At 39.5% G+C, this 23,363-nt stretch overlaps 2 protein-coding genes across 2 annotated transcripts; both read left to right on the top strand.

Moving 5' to 3' along the window:
* Positions 1–5,575: 5,575 nt before the first annotated feature.
* On the top strand, positions 5,576–8,593 carry LOC140006046 (cytochrome P450 94A1-like). The gene is made up of 5 exons (XM_072047653.1): positions 5,576–5,752; positions 6,073–6,220; positions 6,334–7,571; positions 7,664–7,722; positions 8,299–8,593. The coding sequence occupies exons 1-5, from the start codon at positions 5,576–5,578 to the stop codon at positions 8,591–8,593; spliced, it is 1,917 nt and encodes a 638-aa protein (XP_071903754.1).
* A 1,337-nt stretch (positions 8,594–9,930) lies between these two features.
* LOC113715404 (cytochrome P450 94A2-like) lies at positions 9,931–11,757 on the top strand. Its single transcript, XM_027239589.2, has one exon. The coding sequence runs from the start codon at positions 10,101–10,103 to the stop codon at positions 11,631–11,633; it is 1,533 nt and encodes a 510-aa protein (XP_027095390.2). The 5' UTR covers positions 9,931–10,100; the 3' UTR covers positions 11,634–11,757.
* The last annotated feature ends 11,606 nt before the right edge of the window (positions 11,758–23,363 follow it).

Below are 23,363 nucleotides of genomic sequence, written 5' to 3'. Positions count from 1 at the left end.
GGGGTGGCCGAGGTGAAGTGTCTAGTAGCACTCCGACTTCGGCCTTGTATTTTTTGTAATACTTCTATTGAATGAAAGTCTGTTTCTTTTCATCTCAGCTCTTTAATTCCTTGTTTCTTGCTTTGACTTCATCCCTTGTTTGTCCCCCTTATTTTTTAATAAAGGGTGCTGGGCATCATATTGTTGAAAAATAACTAAATGGCTGAAGCCATAACTTGACAAGATAATTGGATGAAATAACTGAATGAAGTCACAACTTCAAGCATAATACAACCTAAGGTTCTCGGCGTGCCAAGACCTCGGCACTAATGAGCCATCTCGGTAACTCAGTTTACAATACCCCTTAGGGTCAGATTCCACAACTCGGTAGGGGCCTTCCCATTTTGGGCACAGTTTTCCTTGAGGCTCAGCTCGGCTGACTGAGTTTTTTCTGAGAACCAAGTCTCCAGGGCGGAATCTACGATGTCTGACCCGGGCATTGTAATAGTGTGCCAGTGTGTTCTTATAAGAAGCTATCCGGGCGGAGGCGAGGTCCCTTCGTTCTTCGACGAGGTCGAGGTCCAGCAGCCTCTCTTCGTCGTTCACCTCGGCGGCATAGGCTGCCAGCCGAGGGCTGGGGGTAAGGATCTCAGCCGGGATGACAGCCTCGGCTCCGTAGGTCAGGGAGAATGGGGTCTCTTGAGTCGCTGACCTCGGCGTGGTCCGATATGACCACAAGACACTGGGGAGTTCCTCCACCCAAGATGACCCACCTCGGTGTAGTCGGGTCTTGAGGCCATGCAGGAGAGTCCGGTTGAAGTTTTCTGCTTGACCATTGGCCTGGGGGTGGCCTACCGAAGTGAAGTGTTGTTTGATGCCGAAGTTCTCGCACCAGGTCTTGAATGGGTTCTCGGCAAATTGTCTCCCATTGTCCGAGATGATGATCTGAGGTATGCCAAAGCGGCAGACAATGCATTTCCAAAAGAATTTCTGAATGGCCAGCCCCGAGATGGTGCGAAGTGGCTCGGCCTCGACCCACTTAGTGAAGTAGTCCACAGCCGTCACCAGGAAGGTATAGCCCCCGACCGCTTTAGGGAAAGGACCTATGATATCTGTCCCCCATTGCTCGAATGGCCAAGGTGAAGTGATGGGGACCATGAAATTTGAGGGCTGGTGATGCTCGGGTGCGTGGACTTGGCAGGAAGGACAGCCGAGAACGAGGTCATGGGCGTCTTGCCGAAGTGATGGCCAGAAGTATCCAAGGAGCATAGTCTTCTTGGCTAACATCCTGTGGCCGACATGAGCTCCGCACAGGCCTTCGTGGATCTCGTGGAGGATATGACGTCCGGCCTCGGGAGTGACACACCTCAGCCAGGGGCCGAGGTAAGAGCGTTTGTACAATTCTCCATCGCGGAGGGCGTATCGAGCAGCCTTGCGTTGTATCTTCCTCGCCTCGGCCCGGTCTTCGGGAAGGGTTCCCTGACTCAGGAAGAGGATGATCGGGGTCATCCAAGTATCTTCGGAGTGGACGGGGCAGGCCACCTCTTCCACATATCCTGGTTCATTCAGAACTTCCACTAAGACCGTCTTGTTGAGGTCAGAGAATGAAGTGGAGGCCAGCCGGGATAGGGCGTCGGCTCGCTTATTCTGGGACCGGGGGATTCTTTGGATTTCGAATGACTTGAAGTATGCGGTGAGTTGGTGAACTTTGGAGAGGTACCTTTGCATGGTCTCATCCTTAGCCTCGTATTCACCAAGAACTTGGCGCACAACAAGTTGGGAGTCACTGCGGACGTGGACTTGCTGGGCGCCGAGCCTTCGGGCCAGCTGGAGTCCAGCAATTAAGGCCTCGTACTCGGCTTCATTATTGGTGGCTGGAAAGCCAAAGCGGAGGGCGTAGGAGCACACCTCTCCCTGAGGTCCTTCCAGGAGAAGTCCGGCTCCGCTGCCTTCTCCGTTGGAGAATCCATCGACATACAATGTCCACTGGGGTGAGGAGGACACCTCGGCTAAGGCTGAGGTGGACTCCGGTCCTTCCGTGAAGGTGAGCTCAGCAAGGAAGTCAGCCAAAGCTTGAGCTTTTATGGCGGTGCGTGGCTCGTAGGACAAGTCATATTCTCCCAATTCGACAGCCCACTTGGTGAGGCGACCAGAAGCTTCGGGTCGCACCAATATTTGCCGAATGGGCTGGTCAGTCCTGACCGAGATAGGATGGGCTAAGAAATAGGGCTTCAACCGTCGAGCGGCATGGACTAGTCCCAGCACCAGTTTCTCCACCTGAGCGTATCGAGTTTCCGGCCCGCGAAGAGCTCGGCTGACGTAGTAGACCGGCACTTGGGTGCCCTCATCTCGGATGAGCACAGCGCTGACAGCCTCGTCGGCTGCAGAGAGGTAGAGGTAGAGCTTCTCCTCGGGCCGAGGTGAAGCGAGAGTGGGCAGGTGGTGCAAGTACTGCTTCAGCTGGTCGAAGGCAGACTGACACTCCTCAGTCCAGGCGAACTGATCAGACTTCTTCAGCACTTTAAAGAAGGGCAAGGCCTTCTCAGCTGATTGGGACAAGAAGCGGTTCAGTGCGGCTAGGCGTCCATTCAGTCTCTGGACTTCTCGGAGGTTCCGAGGTGGGGACATATCTTGAATGGCCTTGACTTTGTCGGGGTTGGCTTCGATTCCCCGGTGGGAAACCAGATACCCCAGGAATTTTCCCGAGGTGACGCCGAAGACGCACTTCTTGGGATTCAGCTTCATCCTCGAGTCTCGCAGGACCCCGAAGACTTCCGTCAAGTCTAACAGGAAGGATGAAGTGGCGAGACTTTTGACGAGGATGTCATCCACATAAGCCTCCACATTACGGCCGATCTGATTCTTGAAGAGTCGGTTGATCAGCCTTTGGTAGGTCGCCCCGGCGTTCTTTAGCCCAAATGGCATGGTGGTGTAGCAATAAACACCTTGGTCGGTGTAGAACGCCGTCTTTTCTTGGTCCTCTTCACTCATTCCTATTTGATGATACCCTTTGAAGGCATCTAGGAAGCAAAGGATCTCGTACCCCATCGCCGAGTCGACGAGGGTGTCTATTCTCGGGAGGGGGTAGCAGTCTTTGGGACAGGCCTTGTTGAGGTCGGTGTAGTCTACACACATTCTCCATCCGCCGGTGTCCTTTTTGACCATGACTGGGTTGGACAACCAGGTCGGATATTGGACTTCGTGGATCATCTTGGCCGTCAAGAGCTTGTCGACCTCGTCCGATATGGCCTTGCTGCGTTCGGGGCCGAAGTGTCTTCGCTTCTGCCGCACAGGTCGGGCCTGTGGGTTAACGTTAAGTTGGTGAGTCATAAGCTCGGGTGGCACTCCGACCACTTCATCTGCGGACCACGCAAAGATGTCTCGGTGGTCCTTGATCAGGGAGATCACTTCTTCTTTCAGGGATGAAGGGAGTCCGGCCCCTACTTGGACCACTTGGTCAGGCTGGGCTTCATCCAAGACCACTTGTTCCACTTCATCCCCTGGCTCAAGCCTGCTGGGCTCTCCTGCCTTATGAGGGTCGATGCAGTCTATGGAGAGGACAGCCGGCCTCTTTTCTTCTGACCTCGGCGGGGGCTGAGTTTCGACTGCGGCTTGGATGGTGGCGAGGTAGCATTCTCGGGCGGCGCCCACGTCACTGCTCACCTCAGCCACCCCCTCTGGTGTTGGAAATTTGAAGCTTAGGTGGTAGGTAGAATATACGGCTCTCAAGGCATTGAGCGTGGGCCGGCCTATCAGCATGTTGTAAGGAGAGTCCGCTTTGACCACCGCAAAGCTGACAGGCACAGTTCGGCAACGGGGATGACGCCCGATAGTCACCATTAAATTCACCATGCCTTCCGGGTGGACGACGTGTCCCCCGAAGCCGACAAGGGGAGTTCTGACCGGAGTGAGTTGTTCCCGGGTTAGCTTCAAACTCTCGAAAGTTCGGTAGTACAGGACGTCTACCGAGCTTCCGGGGTCAACGTAGACCTTCTTGACTATATAATTGTTTGTGAGGACCTCAATCACGAGGGCCTCGTGATTGCTGGAGGCAGCGGGGACAGGGTCGCGGGGACCATAGGTTATGACCTCGGACAGCCTCGAGCTCGGCTCGGCCACATCCATGCCGGCTTGGCGGTAGGTCCGCTTTCGGGAGCTCTGGCTGTCTCCTCCCGTGGGACCACCTGAGATGGTGTTGATCACCCCGGCAATGTTTGGACCATAGCCTGGTGACCCGTCGCGTGGAGGCCTTTGGTCCCCTTTCTGGTCCTCAGGACCTCGGCAGTTGAGCTTGGTGTCCCGCCTGTCTTCTCGGCGAGGACCTCGGCTCTCCCGGTGGGAGGCACTTCGTCCGAAGCTTCCATCTTTGCGGACAAATTGTTTCAAGTGTCCTTGCCGAATTAGATTTTCGATCTCTCGTTTCAGATCGTTGCAGTCTTCGGTCTCGTGCCCAACATCTCGATGGTAGGCACAGTAGAGGCTGGAGTTCCTCCTATCTCTTCTTCCAGGGATCTCAGGAGGTGTTCGGCCGAGGTGGTTCTGCCTCATCACAGCCAAGACATGAGATCGGCTGGAATTGAGCGGTGTTAGCTCAGCGTCCGAGGTGGAAGATTTTCCTCTCACGATCCGGTCAAAGACACTCCGGCGGTCCCGTGGTGGGTTTGAAGTGCCACTTGGGCCGGGTTCACCTCGGCCGATGTCTTTCCTTCTCCGGGCATCTTGTCCCGTACGAGAGGTTTGGGCTTCTCGCTTCATGCGATTCACATCTTCACTTCGGATTCCCTGGTCCACTCTTTCCCAGAGTTCGTGAAGTGTACGAGGGTAATCCCGATGGATTTCGGTGTTGAAAAGTCCGGCCACCAACCCGTTGGTAAAGGCCGCGAGAGTTACCTGCTCGTTCTGATCAGGTATTTGCACATTCTCCTCGTTGAACCTCTGAGCATACGAGCGAAGAGACTCGCCCTGACCCTGTTGAAGGTTCAAGAGATAAGCTGAAGTCTTCGTGATTGGTCGAGACGACACGAAGCGGTGGATGAACCGGTCTATCAGCTCATCCAGGGAGGAAATGCTCCCTGGTTCCAAACTCCAGAACCACTTCCGGGCAGTCCCATGTAGGAAAATGGGGAAAGCCCGACAAATCACGGCGTCGGGGACGCAGTAGAGTCGGAATGCGGAGATGAAGGCGCGGAGGTGATCCTCGGGGTCACCTCGGCCGTCATAGGTGTGCAAGTTTGGAAGCTTGAAGTTCGGGGGCACCCTTTCCCCATTGATGTCATCTGTGAAGGGCGGAGCCCTCATGTAGTCCGAAGCCAGACCCCCGGGGCGCCGAGGTGGGTCCTCAACTCGCTTCCCTAGCAGTCCCCGGGAAAACGCCCGGGAGATGGAAGCTAGCTTAGAAGTCGCCTTGGAGGAGGCGCGCCTGGAGGTACTCCGTGAGAGACGCCCCTCATCCGAGTCCTCATCTGAGGGCACTTCAGGAGACTTCGTCGGCCTCCTCTTGGAAGACTCGGCCTTTTCTTTCCCCTGTCTTTTGAGGTACCTTCCTAGCTCCTCAAAAATGGTAGGGTTGTGTGATACGAACTCGGCCATCTTGGCGATGGCCTCCTCGTTGTCAGGCTGGGTCCTCGGGGACCCTTGCTCTTCAGAGATGCGATCTTGCTGGGCTCCCGAGGTCTGCCCAGCCCCAGTTGAGGGAACTCGACCACTTCTGGAGCGCGTGGATCTCATTTTAGTAACAGTAGTCTCGTTCCCACAGACGGCGCCAATTGAGGAGGTGATTTTTGGTTGGTAGCTATGCCGACCTGAATCAGTCCTCTCTGAGATGAGGTGAGGTGAGTTCTTTTGTCCGAAGTCAACCTCTTGTCCGAAGTGAATGGCGGGGCTTCTCCCCTGAGATCACTCCGACGATCAAGTTAGTGTGAGAACCAGAATAATGAGAATGAGTTAATGAACAGTGTATGCTTACTTGTTGGGAGTGTGTCTGGGGTATTTATAGAAGAGAGGTGGTCAAGACGGAAGGCTCATGCTAGCGGGACCCACTCTCTGGCATTACGGCTCTGTCTCCTGTCAGGAGGTCTGACTCTGACACTGTAGCCGCCTGGGAGTGATGACGGAGGATATGGTGCAGGTGCCATTAAGTGCCTCCAGTGCTTTTCAGATAAAGTGCTGGTCCTGGATGATGTCAGGTGGGTTGACATCATCAGCGTGCAGCTGAGGCGGGGGTGCCGAGGTCGGCTACACAGTATGCTATGGAAACGGCCGAGCCCGAGCTCAGGGATGATGTCCGGGACACGGATGAACTCCGATGAGGGACGAGGTGAGTCCACCTCGGCCACTCGGGATGGCCGAGGTGAGCATCCTCACAACACATTCTCAAGTCCCATTTCCATGTTTATGGAAAGGGCGATGTTTTCCGCGGAACTCTGTCGGATTTCCTTGGCGAAGGCATTTTCAATACGGATGGTGACAACTGGAAGTTTCAAAGGCAAGTCTCCAGTCACGAATTTAACACCAAGTCGCTCCGTAAATTTGTTGAGACCGTGGTGGACACGGAGCTCTCCGAACGTCTCGTTCCAATTTTGGCCGCCGCCGCCGATAACAAAACTGTTCTTGATTTTCAAGACATTCTTCAAAGATTTGCTTTTGATAACATCTGCAAGATAGCATTCGGGTATGATCCTGCGTACTTGCTGCCATCCCTGCCGGAGGCCGCATTTGCTGTTGCTTTTGAAGATGCCATGCGAATCAGTAGTCAAAGATTCTATTCCCCTGTTCCCTTGATTTGGAAGGTTAAACGGGCTCTGAATGTTGGATCAGAGAGGAAACTTAAGGAAGCTGTTCATCAAGTTCGGGAATTTGCTAAGCAGATCATCAAAGAAAAGAAGGCAGAACTGGAAGAAAAATCATCAATTGATTCAGTTGATCTCTTGTCACGATTCTTAAGCTCAGGCAATTACGATGAAGATTTCATCACCGACATTGTTATCAGCTTTATCTTGGCAGGCCGAGACACAACCTCTGCTGCATTAACATGGCTCTTCTGGTTAGTCTTTGGCAACCCAAATGTTGAGAAGAAAATCGTAGAAGAAATCAAAGAAAAGTCTGAATCTCCGGTATATGATGAAGTGAAGGATATGGTATACACGCATGCTTCGCTTTGCGAATCCATGAGACTCTACCCACCGGTTCCTACAGACACCAAAGAAGCAACAGAGGATGATGTATTGCCCGATGGGACAGTTGTTAGAAAGGGCACCAGGGTGGCTTATCATCCCTATGCAATGGGTAGGATAGAGGACGTGTGGGGTTCGGATTGGGCGGAATTCAAGCCAGAGAGATGGTTGGAGAAGGATGGGCTGAGCGGAATGTGGAACTTTATAGGTAAAGACTCGTACACCTACCCTGTATTTCAGGCTGGCCCAAGGATTTGTCTTGGAAAGGAGATGGCTTTCCTACAGATGAAGAGGGTGGTTGCTGGTGTCCTGCGGCGATTTAAGGTGGTGCCCGCAATAGAGGAAGGAGTGGAGCCGGTGTTCATGGCGTACTTGACCTCCAAGATGAAGGGTGGTTTCCCAGTGAGAATTTTTGAGAGGGTAGGATACTGATGAACGTGTTGTTACGGTCATAGTCATTTGACTTTTCAATTGACCGAACCTATCAGATTGCTTATTTCTGTATTGTGTAGTGTAACTTACTAGCAATGTTTTCAATGGAACGATGTCCGGTCCATGCAGATGCTGGCTGGTTCAACTGATGAACCGAAAATCGGTTGGGTGTCCGGTCCAAGCTTACTTAGAAAACCGACCGGCAAAGAATTAGTGAAATCTGGTCAACACCAGTGAAAATTTTTTCCCCCAAAAATAGCAAGGACTAATTTCTCAGGAAAAAATGCTACTTGTAATTTTAGTTCTGCCGTACGATAAGGAATTCAGTATACATTCCGTTGATTAGAAGTTATAATTGAACAGCTGCTATCTTGAAATTGTTCCAAAGGTTAGGGCCTTGCCATATCTAATGCAGATGTACAGCATTGTGTTGCATTCAGAAGTTGAATCTTTTCCCTGCTCCTATGATTGACATGAACGGAGTAAAAAACTTTCTAATAGCAACAAGAATAATAAGAATCTTAATCAACCTTGAATATGCACAATTGACCATTAGAATTATTGACTCCAAGATCAAGAGATAAATTACTTCACGTAAGTCCGAAGTTTGCCAGGCATTACACATGCAATGACGCGAGGGCAGAGTTAAGTTCCAAGTAGTTAAAGAGGAGATATGACAACAAAGGAGAGTGACTGAAAAATGTGATGTGCACAGCTTTGGGGGGGTCCTAACCCTTGAAGTAATCAAAGGGAGCCATCCCGGTGACTTCATTCCTCACCTTACATCGCCCACATCTGTAAACACCCAGCTGAAAGACTTGCTTGACCGACGACTTCCGTATCCCGGTCAGGAAGATGAAGAGACTCTAGCATTAATTCTCAAGCTTGCAAGGGCCTGTCTGGCTGTTGATCCTCAATCAAGGCCAACCATGCACATGATTTCTGGTCTTTTATCAATGGGTGCACAGGCACTGCCTATGCATCTTCATGGTGACTTTCAGCTGGCTTAGGATTTGTTGACATTAATCTGTCTCATGGGCTACATTATTTTCTTTGTTGTCATATCCCCCCTCTTTCTCCTTTTCATCATCCTGAGATTTTTTTTGTTCTGTCTTAAATAAAGATAGAAATTGAACTAGTATAACTTTGTAAACTTTACGTGCGTAAACCCTAGATGATGAATCTGGCAGTGCCAATTAAGCAAGAGTCAACTTGGCTACTTATTTGGGTAGTATGACGAAAAACAATTAATCACTCAAAAGTTGGCCAAATTATTATTATTTTTTTTTTTGGGACGCCAAGGGAGATAACGCACAAGTGTTTTTACTTTTTAGACAACGTCGGATTGGGGACAAACTATCCTAATTATAGAACCAGCCGCGGACCCATTAGGTAGGATTGCGAATCGGAATCGAAATCGATAATTCGAAACTTTGAAATCGAAATTTGGCATAAAAATTTCTGACCAAATTCGAAATTTCAAATTCATGAACTCCGAATTTGAATTTGTTCGAATACGGTAACGCATTAAGCAGTGTACTATTAATCAGTAATCAGTAGCCGTAATAAGTAGAAGAAATGGATTACCTTTTGTGCGTCACGATCCAACGTCATCAATGACGAATTGACCAGCGTAGTTGGGCACATAAACATCTTAGACTTGATCAATTGTTTTCTTTTTTCCAGTAGAAGGAATAAATAAAGTAGGAAGTTCCACGAGAGTTTCCTTCAATTTGTGGATTGCTTTTGTCTGAGATAATCCCCAAGGAGGAGGATCTTTCTTTAGCATTTTAGTCAGAGGACTAATATGCTTCGAAGCTTTGGGAATGAATTCCCTTGCACAATTGACAACACCTAGAAATTGTTGTACCTGTTGTTTTGTCAAATTTTCTCCTGGAAAATCTTTAACATCCTACAGTAGAGACCGCTCTAATCCATATGAGGGGAGGGTCTAACTGAATTAAGGGAGAAAATCCCAATTCCAAAATAAAGTAAAGAGGTGCACTAGTTTCAAATCTGACTGCAAGTACACGTGTTTGAACCTTAACCTACAAGTTTAGTTCTTGAACATTTCCTCAATCTGCATGAAAACACCCCACTAAGCTAAGGTTCCCCTGACCTGACCAGTATACGAATCAGAAAAGGACGCAATATGGCTGACGACCGCACTTGCGCTATCTCATCTTCTTCCCTGTTCAGATTACGGTTACAACTTACGCGACGGCTTCTGGATCCGTTCATCTTACACGCCTTAGGTAGAAAAGTTTTAGTTTATTCGAATATAAGAAAAGTTGTATTATAAACAGTACCGTAGGTAACGTTCAACAATTTTCATTTACGTTAGAAAATAGGCTACATTGACCCAGCATCTAACTTCTAAAAAACTATTATTGTTTGTTACTCCACCAAAAATTATTGTTCTATAAATTGTACCACCACTGGGTGGCAGCTCCTCATTCCCAACTCCAATTGCATAATCCAACCATTTCAAGACTGATTTTCTACTGCATCTTTAGAATGTCGAACTTTGAGCTCTCAGCATCCCTTCTCTTATGCCTCATTCCTCTGTTCTGCTTTTTCTTCGTGTACTTCAACAAGACTTTCGTGAGAAACCTCTTTGCATCCAAGTCCAGTAAAATCCCAAGATCATACCCGTTGATCGGCTCATACTTTTCAATATTGGCAAATAAGGAGAGGCGAGTTCAATGGACTTCCGACATTGTGAGAAGCTCCCCCAATTTCACTTTTACCCTTCACCGTCCTCTGGGCCACCGCTTGGTCTTGACGGCAAACCCCTCCACAGTGCAACACATTCTCAAGTCCCATTTCCATGTTTATGGAAAGGGCGATGTTTTCCGCACAACTCTGTCGGATTTTCTTGGCGAAGGCATCTTCAATACGGATGGTGCCAACTGGAAGTTTCAAAGGCAAGTCTCCAGTCACGAATTTAACACCAGGTCGCTCCGTAAATTTGTTGAGACCGTGGTGGATACGGAGCTCTCCGAACGTCTCGTTCCAATTCTGGCCGCCGCCGCCGATAACAAAACTGTTCTTGATTTTCAAGACATTCTTCAAAGATTTGCTTTTGATAACATCTGCAAGATAGCATTCGGGTATGATCCTGCGTACTTGCTGCCATCCCTGCCCGAGGCCAAATTTGCTGTTGCTTTTGAAGACGCCACCCGAATCAGTAGTGAAAGATTCAATTCCCTTGTTCCCTTGATTTGGAAGGTTAAACGGGCTCTGAATGTTGGATCAGAGAGGAAACTAAAGGAAGCTGTTCATCAAGTTCGGGAATTTGCTAAGCAGATCATCAAAGAAAAGAAGGCAGAACTGGAAGAAAAATCATCCATTGATTCAGTTGATCTCTTGTCACGATTCTTAAGCTCAGGCCACTCCGATGAAGATTTCGTCACCGACATTGTTATCAGCTTTATTTTGGCAGGCCGAGACACAACCTCTGCCGCATTAACATGGTTCTTCTGGCTAGTCTTTGGCAACCCAAATGTTGAGAAGAAAATCGTAGAAGAAATCAAAGAAAAGTCTGAATCTCCGGAATACGATGAAGTGAAGGACATGGTTTACACGCATGCTTCGCTTTGCGAATCCATGAGACTTTACCCACCGGTTCCTACGGATACCAAAGAAGCAACGGAGGATGATGTATTGCCCGATGGGACAGTTGTTAGGAAGGGCACCAGAGTGACTTATCATCCCTATGCAATGGGCAGGATAGAGGAGGTGTGGGGTTCGGATTGGGCGGAATTCAAGCCAGAGAGATGGTTGGAGAGGGAGGGACTGAGCGGAAAGTGGAACTTTGTCGGTAAGGACTCGTACACTTACCCTGTATTTCAGGCTGGCCCAAGGATTTGTCTTGGCAAAGAGATGGCTTTCCTACAGATGAAGAGGGTGGTTGCTGGAGTCCTGCGGCGATTTAAGGTGGTGCCGGCAATAGAGGAAGGAGTGGAGCCGGTGTTCATGGCGTACTTGACCTCCAAGATGAAGGGTGGCTTCCCGGTGAGAATTTTTGAGAGGGCCGAGTCCTGTTGAACATGTTGTCACGGTCATAGTCATTAGACTTTTCAATTGGCTGAACCTATCAGATTACTTATTTCTGTATTGTATAGTGTAACTTACTTACTTTTGGAGTACTTTAATTAATGGTTTTTTTCAACGTTTTTTTTTTTTTTAGAGTTATTAGTATTTGACTATTAGCCTTCTTTTCTTTTTCAAAAGACTATTAGCCTTAATTATAAAATAAAATTTTTTCCAATCACAAACCTATACTTCTAATTTGAATAACTAATAATTCCTAAAATTAATTTTGTGAGTTGTCACTTGTGTAAGTTATGCTTCTTACCGTACTATATATATATATATATATTAATCTATTATACACTGTTAGATTTGGATGATTGACAACTAATATAAATTTGAACTTGAAATTCAAATTTTGAACATGTGTAATACATTCAACAGTGATGATGCATATATTATCAGTGCATGTAAAATTTACTCTATATATATGTGTGTGTGTGTGTGTGTATGTGTGTGTATGTTACTTGAAATAGAAAAGGATGACAACCACTATTGCTACTAACCTTTTGAGAATTATAACAAATCAGCAATTTTCCTTTTTTGTCTTTCTAACTCATAGAAAAAGTAAGAAAAAATCAATGTCAGTAGAGTTAGGTTTCTTCTCAAATGAAGAAACAAATGTATTCTACTAATGTCGAAAACCAACATAAAGGTGACAAATAGATAGTGGTGGGCCATATGAGCCAAGCAAGCAAACCTTTTAACCGGTTGAGACAGGGGTATGTTACTGGCAAAAAAAATTGTTGTGGGACCTCTCGGAATTAATAATGTATTCAGTAAGACCTTCTCTTGGCGCCAAAGAAATGCAATGGCACGAAATGCAATTGCGTGAAATACTTCTGACGATTAAGATATTTCCAAATTGCTCGCGTGCCAATGGTCAGGAGGGATATTTGTAATAAAAACTTGGGCGTTATTTGATAGTTTTTGGATGCCTAAAAGGCGTGATCTATCATTTTGGCAAATGGTGTGCTTTAATTTTGTCAAAACCACACACTTTTAAGTTATTATGATTAATTGATGTAGGTGAGATCATATTAGTAACTTTAATCAACTATGTTCGACTTAGTTGACCATGAACAATCATATAAATAGTCCTTATTAACAGTTGTATAAATAGGCATAAATAGTTATAATCGTTGGAATCCACTATCTGATTAATGGCTATTATGAGTTATTATCTTCTTAGTCCAAAAACAAATTGAAAGCTAACAATGATCCATATCTACCACCATCTTATGAGCTAGCATCAAGGAATCGACAATTAGATTAGACCCTTAATTAGTTATAATCATCGGAATTGACAATCCAATTTAATTGTTATAATGAGTTGTTATCATCTTAACCCATGGAGGAATTGGGGAATTCATAGCAAGATGATCCATATTTACAACCATCTACTTATGAGTTAGCACCAAGGAATCTATAATCAAATTAGAGACTCAATTAGTTATAATTATCGGAATCGACTATCTGATTAATCGCTATAATCAACTATTATCGTCATAGTGTTACAATGCATTAGAAAATGCATAACGGAATGATCCATATCTATTACCGTTTTCTTATGAACTAGCAACAAAGAATCGACTATCGGATTGAACGCATAATTATGTGGTATTTGGTAAAAGGATTTCGGTATAGAGAATTGGAATAAACCTCATAATCATTGTTTGGATTACTATTATCGGAATTGAAATTTTGGAATTATATATAAAAATGCAATGGCATTTCCCAATTCCCTAGTAACTTGGAAGGTTTTGGATAAAAGCCAAGTTTGATTCCCTTTTAGAAACGGGGCTCGTCCCGCTACTCGTTAAAAAAATTAACATATAATAATAAATATAAATGTAATTATATTTATAATTATTATATACACATATAATATATTATATAAATATATATTATAAATTTATTAATATTAAATAATAATATATTTATATTATTTAATTAAATTCATAAGGAGAGGATTTATCATCTTAGGAGGTTTAATCTTTATTGCCTTATTTTCTTTCATCTTAGGAGTTTTAATCTTTATTACCTTATTTTGTTTACATGTATATTAGTACTGGTATTCGTTTCATTGAATGTGAGTTAGTAATAGTACTACTTTTCATTACACATGTACCGTGTACTTAGACCTGTCAAAATGGGTGATTTGGGCGGGTTTGGGTTAGGTAAAATGGGTAATGGGTATAAATGAATCAACCCATTGATACCAATTTAATTAGATGGGTATAAATGGGTAAGTCAAAAAATGAATTGGATAACCCAATTATCCATTTATAACCCATTTATTTTAACTTATTGTAAATTCATTTAAATTCATTTTTGCAAACTAAGTTATCAATTTATACCATCCTTTACACCCATCATTAGTTTAAAATATTTATTTATAATACTCAATAAACCTAATTATCAATTTTTTCCATATGTACTATACGTCGCAAAATTACATACTATTTAATAATTAAATAATAAGAATATAAAAATTTGAACTAAATACTATAAAAGTTAACATAAAAACTTAATCCAAAAATTTTGAACCTCTAGCATTTTTTTGTGTATAAATTTAAAATTTCATTTTGGAAAAATAAGAAAAGAGACTAAAACTTGTCATAAATTGATAATGGTGAAAAATAAGCAAGTTAATGGGTGGGGGAAGAGAGGAGGTTTGGGAGAAAATAATTCTAAATAGGCTAATTGGGTTTGATGGGTTACCCAATAATACCCAATTATTTAAATGGGTATTATTGGATAATCCATTTATACCCATATGCAAAAATTGTACATACCCATACCCATACCCATTTAAGTACAATCAAATTTTTGTACTCTCATCAGCCATAACTGAACGGGTTTATTTGAAATATAGCAGGGATAAACACTTGGAAGAGGCCCTAACGTGAAGAATGACTGATGGGCTACGTTATTTAACATATAGCAGGGATAACTAATTTCAGCAGGGATAAACACGATGAGTAAAGTATGACTGATGGGCATGAAAATTAAATGGAAGAAGAAAACTATCTATTTCCTCCACCAAACAAATTAGTATGGCTGATGCATAATTTATTTAAATTTTGAGAAATACACCGTTTGGAATGGAGGGGAAAAAATACACAGTTTGGAATCACAATAATGGACTGTCATGAGTGCCTAACTTCCATTTGGTATTCAAATACTAACAATTGGTATTTAAAAAATGCACTCTATTTTATCCAATCAGAATAAATCCTTATACTTTTTTATTTTTATTTGTTATTAATATACTCAATTTTTGGTAATAAAAAGTAAGACAACAAAAAGGTAAATTTGAAATTATATTTTTTAATATACTCAAAATGAATTTTTTAATATTATATTTTAAAATGAGCTGTAAATAAACAAATAGTTTAAAGTAAGGGGGCAAGTGAGTTTCAGACCCAAAAAAAAAAAAATAGAGGCAAGTGAGATTTTTCAATATTTGTGAGTGCCAAGTAAAATTGTTAGAAACCTCCGGGGAGGTTTATGAAATTATTCCAAACAAAAATTAAGAATGAATAAGTTGTTTTTTATAATGGTTCTAAAGGTTCCTTGAGACTTTATAAATTAGATGTCTTGAGTTTGCAAAAACAATTTCTTGCATATCTTTGTAGTGGAAACGGAGTTTAAACTTGCTATAGGTTAGTTTCTTGTTTTCCATTGTATCCTAAAAGGGTAATTTGGCATTCAACCTAATTTTATTCTCATTTTATCCAACTAATAAATTAGCTTATGAAAAAAAATGGGAAAATGGATAATTTATGGAGAAAAGTCATAAAGAGCTGGTGTTTTATTGGAAAACGGGTTTATTTTTATTTGGTCGATAAATAAATTTGTTTATGGAAAAATGGGTACTCTATTCTTATAATGGAGGAAAGCCATAAAGAGCTGTTGTTTTATTGGAAAATGGTTTTATTTTTATTTTATCAGATAAATAAATTTGTTTATGGGAAATGGGTACTCTGTTTTTATAATGGAGGAAAGCCATAAAAAGTTGGTCTTTTATTAGATAACGGGTTTATTTTTATTTTATCTGATAAATAAATTTGTTTATGGAAAAATGGGTACTCTGTTTACTCTGTTCTTATAATGGAGGAAAGTCATAAAGAGTTGGTCTTTTATTAAAAAATGGGTTTATTTTTATTTTATCCGATAAATAAATTTATTTATGGGAAAATGGGTACTCTGTTCTTATCATGGAGGAACGGGTTTATTTTTATTTTATTCGATAAATAAATTTATTTATGAAAAAATGGGTACTCTGTTTTTATAATGAAGGAAAGCCATAAAGAGCTGGTCGTTTATGGGAAAGTGATACTTTACAGAAAGTGATCGTGATTTGGTTTATGAAATTATCCAAAAAAAAAATTAGAATGAATTTATTTATTTTGAAAGTTGTATAATGATCGTTAAATTTCAAATATCCATTCCTTAAACTTCAAAATCATCTCCACACAATCACAAACTCCTAACCTTCCATCTCTCTCCCTTCCTTAGAGTAAAATTTCTAGTGAATAAATGGGTTTAATATGTAATACCTGTGTTTCCATTAATTACTATTTATTTTTGGCTTTCCTCCATAAACTGCTCATTTTCCCCTTTTTCTATGAATTACCAGTTCTTTATATTACTCCTCCACGAATTATTTATTTAATTCATGTTGCTATTTTTTTTGGTCCGGTTTCGCGCTTCTTCATTTTATATGTCTACAGTGACAAATGGTGTCGGGTTGGGCAGCCCTACGTGTTCTTATATGTTAAATTCATTTTTTACCCTTCAAACAATGTATCATTTTCTTTAGTTGGTCAAATGAAAGCTTTTACTTCTACAACGGTATCCAACCACTACATCTGAAATCGTGCCACTTCTTCTAAGTACAATCCAACGGCTATATTGCACACAAGTCCATCTTGTGGTTGAGATTAAATTTCTGCCACAACCGACATCAGAATTATTTCTGTGCTGTAGACGCATCCAGTAGAGTTATACTCTTTAGTTGTACAAACTCGTAAGAGTAACAATAAATGTGTTGGAAACGTGATATTTCGAAGGTGACAAATTAGTGATCTTACTGCATTGAAGTTGATTATATATATATACACCTTTACCCTCTGCATATGTACATTATTATATTATTATTATGCATAAATATTTTATTATAATTACTTTTTGTTTAGGATTTGTAATTTTCCCCTAGCGGAACAACACTTATTGTCACCTGAGTAATTTTACTTTTTCTGCTTGACGTCTAACTTATTTGGTTATTCTATTGTTTTACGAAAGCAGCATTGAAATATAAATCTTTCTTAATAGTTATGTAGCTGAAACTTATGTTAATCACTCCCGAAAGCAATTATACCAAGCTAGCTAGAGGAGTGTGTGGTGACGAAAACGTAACGTCCAGGGTTGGGTGAGAAAGTAAAAGAATTTAAGAGGGAAGAAAAGAAGTGGTGATAACCATTTTTACGTTGCTTGGGTTTTGTGGAGAGGGGGGGGGGGGGGGGAAGAAAGAAAAGATCATTAGTATGTGCATTGTAGCGATCCGCAGTTAAATTAAGGCGTTTGTTGTCATCCTCTCATTTGTCTTCATTTATCTTTTTTTTTTCTCCACCTAAAATTCCCCACAAGGAAAAAAAAAGAGAGAGGGAGAGAAAAAACTCAATTTATTTCCACTTCCCTTCATTTCTTCCTTCTCCCTCATCCAGTCTGTAATTCAGACAACACCACCGGCGTGTGGGGAAAAGTTGTACAAAATGATCAAGAATGTGGCTTTTGTTTGATTGATAGTGTATTTGCTTACCTTTGGAGAATTATCCTATTGAAATGACAAAAAAGACGTGTGTAAAAAAAAAAAAAAAAAAAAAGAGTGTCAAGAACATGATACGATGAATTAAGTTCTGATTGAGAAAATACTCTTTAACTCTTGTATAACTTACATTTAATAAAACTAATTACATTTAGAAAAAAAAAAAAAGTGCATATCTCACTCCTATTCCACCCTTTATTAAATATAATCATTTTTCGTCACAAAACATTTCGTTTTAATTCTTTTTTTATTTCCTCAAAATCTAATCCTGCTTGGAGCTTTGGCTGGAAAACAACAGCAAGTAAACTCGAAAACAGTGATGGGGGGAATTGCCATTAGACCCTTTGGAGTTTTGGATGTTCTTTAATCCGGGCCCGTATCAGGTTTTAAAAATGAACCCACGGATGACCGGATCAAGACAGGCTTAGCCGTCTAGAAAGTTCTCACTTTTCGTAAGTAGTGTTTTGCCCATTGGCTACTTGGGCCACTTGGGCTTGGTCTTCTTTTGTGACCTATTCACAGAATTGGTTTCTAGTTTTAGCTGTGCATGTGTAATTTGGACTCCAATTTTAAGCTCCACGATATTGTGTAAGTGTTTGATACGAAGTAAAAACTTTGCAGAATTTTTTACCGAACTTTTAAATTTTTGTTTAAAAAATAATTTTCATTTGATGAAAACTTTTAGTTTTAAGAAAATGCTACATCTGCTCCTTTTATGAATCAAAAATTCGTACTTTAGAAAAAAAATGCTACACCTTACTAAACAAACTTGTCAAACCTTTCACAGCGTTTAATTTTCGAATTTCAACTACACTATTTTATTTTTTAAACATAAGAAACCAATTTGAGATTATCCAAAGCATGTGAAAAGATTACTCTAATAAAGAGCTATTTGTAAAGATCGCGATTTACGTTGACGATGCATCCATGTATTAGCTGATTGCGATTGTGATTACGCAGGCGCCCGCACTAATGTTTTGAATGTATTTTCTTCCTTCCAAATTATTTGCCGTATTTTGAGATTTCAACCTTTTAAAAGTAGTGGCTCGATGGCGATGTTACAAGTCACATTACGTGAATTGAAAGAAATCTACCGGTTCCTTTATTGATTGACGAGCTCTTAGTTGTATTGTTTTAAGCCAGTTTCTTTTGAATGATGTTAATGGATTTAATTTTAAAATTACCCTTAAAATTTTAAATTTCAAATTTGTATTTAGTACGACATATACATCAAATCAAAGTGGAGGTAACTAGGGGTGTGAATCGAAATCGAAATCGTTAATTCGGAACTTTGAAATCGGAATTTTTTGAAATTTTGCTATCAGAATTTTCGACCGATTTCGATTTCGAATTCACCAATTCGGAATTTGATAAATTCCGATTTCACCGAATTTATGAATATAAAAATGATTATTATTATTATATAAATATTATATTACACATATATAAAAAAAATATTATATATATGTGTGAAAACGAAATTGAAATCTAAATAGGAATTCTGATTTCACCGAATTCATGAATATAAAAATTATTATTATAATATAAATGTTATATTATATTATATATATATATATATATGAAAAACATATTTGAAATCGAAATAGGAACTTTGAATTTCGATTTCGAATTGTGAATTGTGAATTAAAAATCGGAATTTCCGATTTGAGAAATTTCATTACCAAATTCGACCCGAATTCGATCAATTCGAAATCAGATATTCCGATTTCTATTCCGAATTACCGAATTCAAAATTCTGAATTCAATTCGAAATTCTGAATTCAATTCGAATTTGATCGATAAATCAAAATTTTTCGATTTTGCACACCCCTAGAGGTAACATTAGAAAAAAAAAATTTTAAAAGTAACTTTAACATTTATAAAATGTTTACTGAAGTCGGGTGAGATCACCTCTGTCCAAAGTCCAAACCGAAAATATCTAATTACTGAATTATTCAAGTGCGTGCGTAGTGGTCAAATGTCACAATCTCCTTGCCCGTGTGACGATCTGGCTTACGCTTGGGAGCAAGGCTGCTTTCCGTAGCTCACGCGACATGCCTTAAAACTCTTTTCTTTTCTTTCTTTTAGTACTTTTTTTTTATTGGCGAAGAATTATAGTCATTTGAAACTTTTGCTTGAATTAATACTATTCCTTTCGGCGAAGTGCCGACATCGTCAACTATTATATTATAGATTAATTTTTTATACATTAATAATGTAATAATTTTTATATTAATAATAACATATGTATGTTACATGTGTATAATTTAAATTATTTAATTTACGTCATGTGATATAATTTAAATTTATTAGTGTAAAAAAAATTAGGATTAATCTTTCCTACACTGACAGTATATACACTGTCAATGTTAGATGAATGACAACTATGCAAAAGTTGAATTTAACTTTTGCACACATAACATGAATTAAACGGTGATTGTGTATACATTGTCAATGTATATAAGATTTACTAAAAAAATTATACAACGATAACATATGAAAAGCTTACTCGATTATTATTATTATTAAAAATATTTTATTATTTACCAATCGACGACTCCTACTCTTGCTCTGTCTAATCCACAATACGGGCACGTCCAGCTGAATCAAGGGAAGTAGCGGGAGAGGATCCCAAAACCACTGAGCCAAGCTCAGTGGCCACCAGGAAGGATCTTAAGTCCCTCGTTAGGATATAGGTGATGGTTCAAATCTAACCTGCAGTAAAAAAAATTCAAAAATTATGCCAAAACACTCCCTTAATTTAGTAAAATCTGTGTAATTGTTAGCTCCAAAACATAGCCTCTTTAGACTCCCATCCCACCTGACCCAAGGGGAGCCGATTTCGGTGAGTATCGCTGTAGTACGATTGTACCACGCGACCACCAGCCCAACTCATTCAGTGATCGACGAAAATCAAAAGCGAGTCTGCATTTGCACGTTTTAAATGTGGCTTTCTAAAGTCAAACGGGAGCAAGTATTTCGGCGCACGGCTCAATTCTGCAAACTGCTCCGGTAATGTCGATCGTGAAATAGAAGCTAATTAGTATATATCGTTAGTGGAATTTGGTGCTGGATGAATCGCATAAACCTTTGGATCAAAGCATGTGCAGATGCGTATGAGCAGGTGAATTTATATTACTACTATTATAAAAGATGTGCATACATTATTGCTTCTTCACTTGTGTTTAAGGTAATTCTACTATTAATATATTACTACTAGTATATATACAATTGATTTTAGTTAATGCCCCAGTCCTGCTAAACGGTCTTCGATCTAGATGGTTTGAATTTGTAAGTTCAATTTCTCCAAATCTCAACTCGTTGTGACAGGTACCAATACTGGGTAATAAAATTCTCTGACTGTTTCTAGGTTTCTAGGCTTTATAGGTTTCCTTAAATATATATATATATATATATATATATATATATATATATATATATATATATATATATATATATATATATATATAGTTTCTTAACTACTAAAACAACTAACAAACAAGGGATAATTAACTAAAGCTGTTGTCTGTCCGAAACTAATAAACTATTTGCATGTTAAACTAATTAACTAATTAGCTGCTTAACTAATTAACTACCTAATTATCTAATTAATTAATTAATTAATTAACTAATTTTTGTTTATCTAATTAACTAAAGTTATTGTCTATTCGAAACTAACAAACTATTTGCATGTTAAACTAATTAACTAATTAACTGCTTAACTAATTAACTAATTAACTAAAGCTGTTGTCTATCCTAAACTAATAAACTATTTGCATGTTAAACTAATTAACTAATTAACTACTTAACTAATTAACTAACTAATTATCTAATTAATTAATTAACTAATTTTTGTTTATCTAATTATCTAATTAACTAAAGTTGTTGTCTATCCGAAACTAACAAACAATTTGCATGTTAAACTAATTAACTACTTAACTAATTAACTAACTAATTATCCAATTAATTAATTAATTAATTTTTGTTTATCTAATTATCTAATTAACTAAAGTTGTTGTCTATCCGAAACTAACAAACTATTTACATGTTAAACTGATTAACTAATTAATTAATTAACTAAAGCTGTTGTCTATCCCAAACTAACGAACTATTTGCATGTTAAACTAATTAACTAATTAACTACTTAACTAACTAATTATCTAATTAATTAATTAACTAATTAATTAATTTCTGTTTATCTAATTAACTAATTAACTAAATCTGTTGTCTATCCGAAACTAACAAACTATTTGCATGTTAAACTGATTAACTAATTAACTGCTTAACTAATTAACTAATTAATTAACTAACTAATTAACAAACTATTTGCATGTTAAACTATATGTAGTATGCATTACCTATTTCAAGTATCGACTCTTTATAGGTATTTTATTTTCAAACATTTAATTTATGATGAAAATATCAATGTTTGTAAGTAAAATTCAAAAAGTGTTACAAAAAATATCAATATTCTTACTTTCAAACATTTAATTTATGATCCTATGCCCCTCCTTTTTTGTAAGAATATTACTGTAACACTTTTTGAATTTTACTTACAAATATTGATGTTTTTATCATAAATTAAATGTTTGAAAGAAAAATACCCATAAAGAGCCGATACTTTAAATAGGTAATGCGTACTGCATATAATTTAACATGCAAATAGTCTGTTAATTAGTTATTTAGTTAATTAGTTGATTAGTTAAGCAGTTAATTAGTTAATTAGTTTAACATGCAAATAGTTTATTAGTCTAGGACAGACAACAGTTTTAGTTAATTAGTTAATTAGTTAAGCAGTTAATTAGATAAATAGAAATTAGTTAATTAGTTAATTAATTAATTAGATAATTAGTTAATTAGTTAATAATTAATTAGATAATTAGTTAATAGTTAATTAGTTTAACTATTAACTAATTAGATAATTAGTTAAGCAATTGTCAAGCAAATAATAATTGTCAAGCAAGAAGAGGGCAAAATTGAAAGAAATTTCTTATCTCACTTCTACAAAAGCTGTCAGGGAGGTTTCTGCAACGAATTGTTACTATTCAGGGGAGGTGAATGCAATTTCTAAACCTAGATGGGAGGTCAGTGCAAATGTCAGAAATCTCATGGGAGGTTTCTGCAATTATCCTAACAAACAAAGGAAAGAGTTTTGCCTGAGAGATCCAATGAGAAATTCAAATCTGACAATAACGGAGAAATTGCAAAATTGAGAAACTAGATATTCGATCTACAAAATCTCAAAATTCACAAAATAAAAAATAAAAGCTAAAAAAACTCTCACAAGGAAAATAAAAAAAAAACTCTTACTAAAACAATTTAAAAGAGAAGAAACTTGCACTATAAAACCTATGAGAGAATTTATTCAGACAAGAGAAACAAAAGAATTTGGAGAAAGTGCTCTCCCTTCTACAGTGAAATACCAAATTTGATCTCTCTCAACGATGAATAAAAATTTGATTAGAAGAGATGAAGGAAATTTTGATTGAACGGATTCTAGGAAGAAGAAGGAGAAAATAATTCTAAAAAGAAGCAAAAGAAGAGAGGATATTTAAATGATAAATATATATATATAAACATTTAATATTAAGAAGGTGATCCATCATTTAATTCGTCTATATCTTATACAATTCATTCTTAGAGTAGGATTTTCTGTACCATTTTGATCAAAGAATGTAATAACTCTTGAATTTGTTTCAATACTCAGTTTAGTTGGGATAATTCCAGAAATCTCCCTTAAGATTTTTGACAATTGCAGCCACCTGCTTTGAGGTTTAAAAAAATTACAGAAACCACTTGTTAAAAAGTATGTTTTGACAACAAATGGTGATGCAAGTAAAAAAAAGTAAAAC

The sequence above is a fragment of the Coffea arabica genome, chromosome 1c (genome assembly GCF_036785885.1).
Source record: "Coffea arabica cultivar ET-39 chromosome 1c, Coffea Arabica ET-39 HiFi, whole genome shotgun sequence".
Classification (NCBI taxonomy): Eukaryota; Viridiplantae; Streptophyta; class Magnoliopsida; order Gentianales; family Rubiaceae; genus Coffea; species Coffea arabica.
Note: the sequence above shows the minus strand (reverse complement) of the source record. Positions and strands in the feature narration are given on the sequence as shown.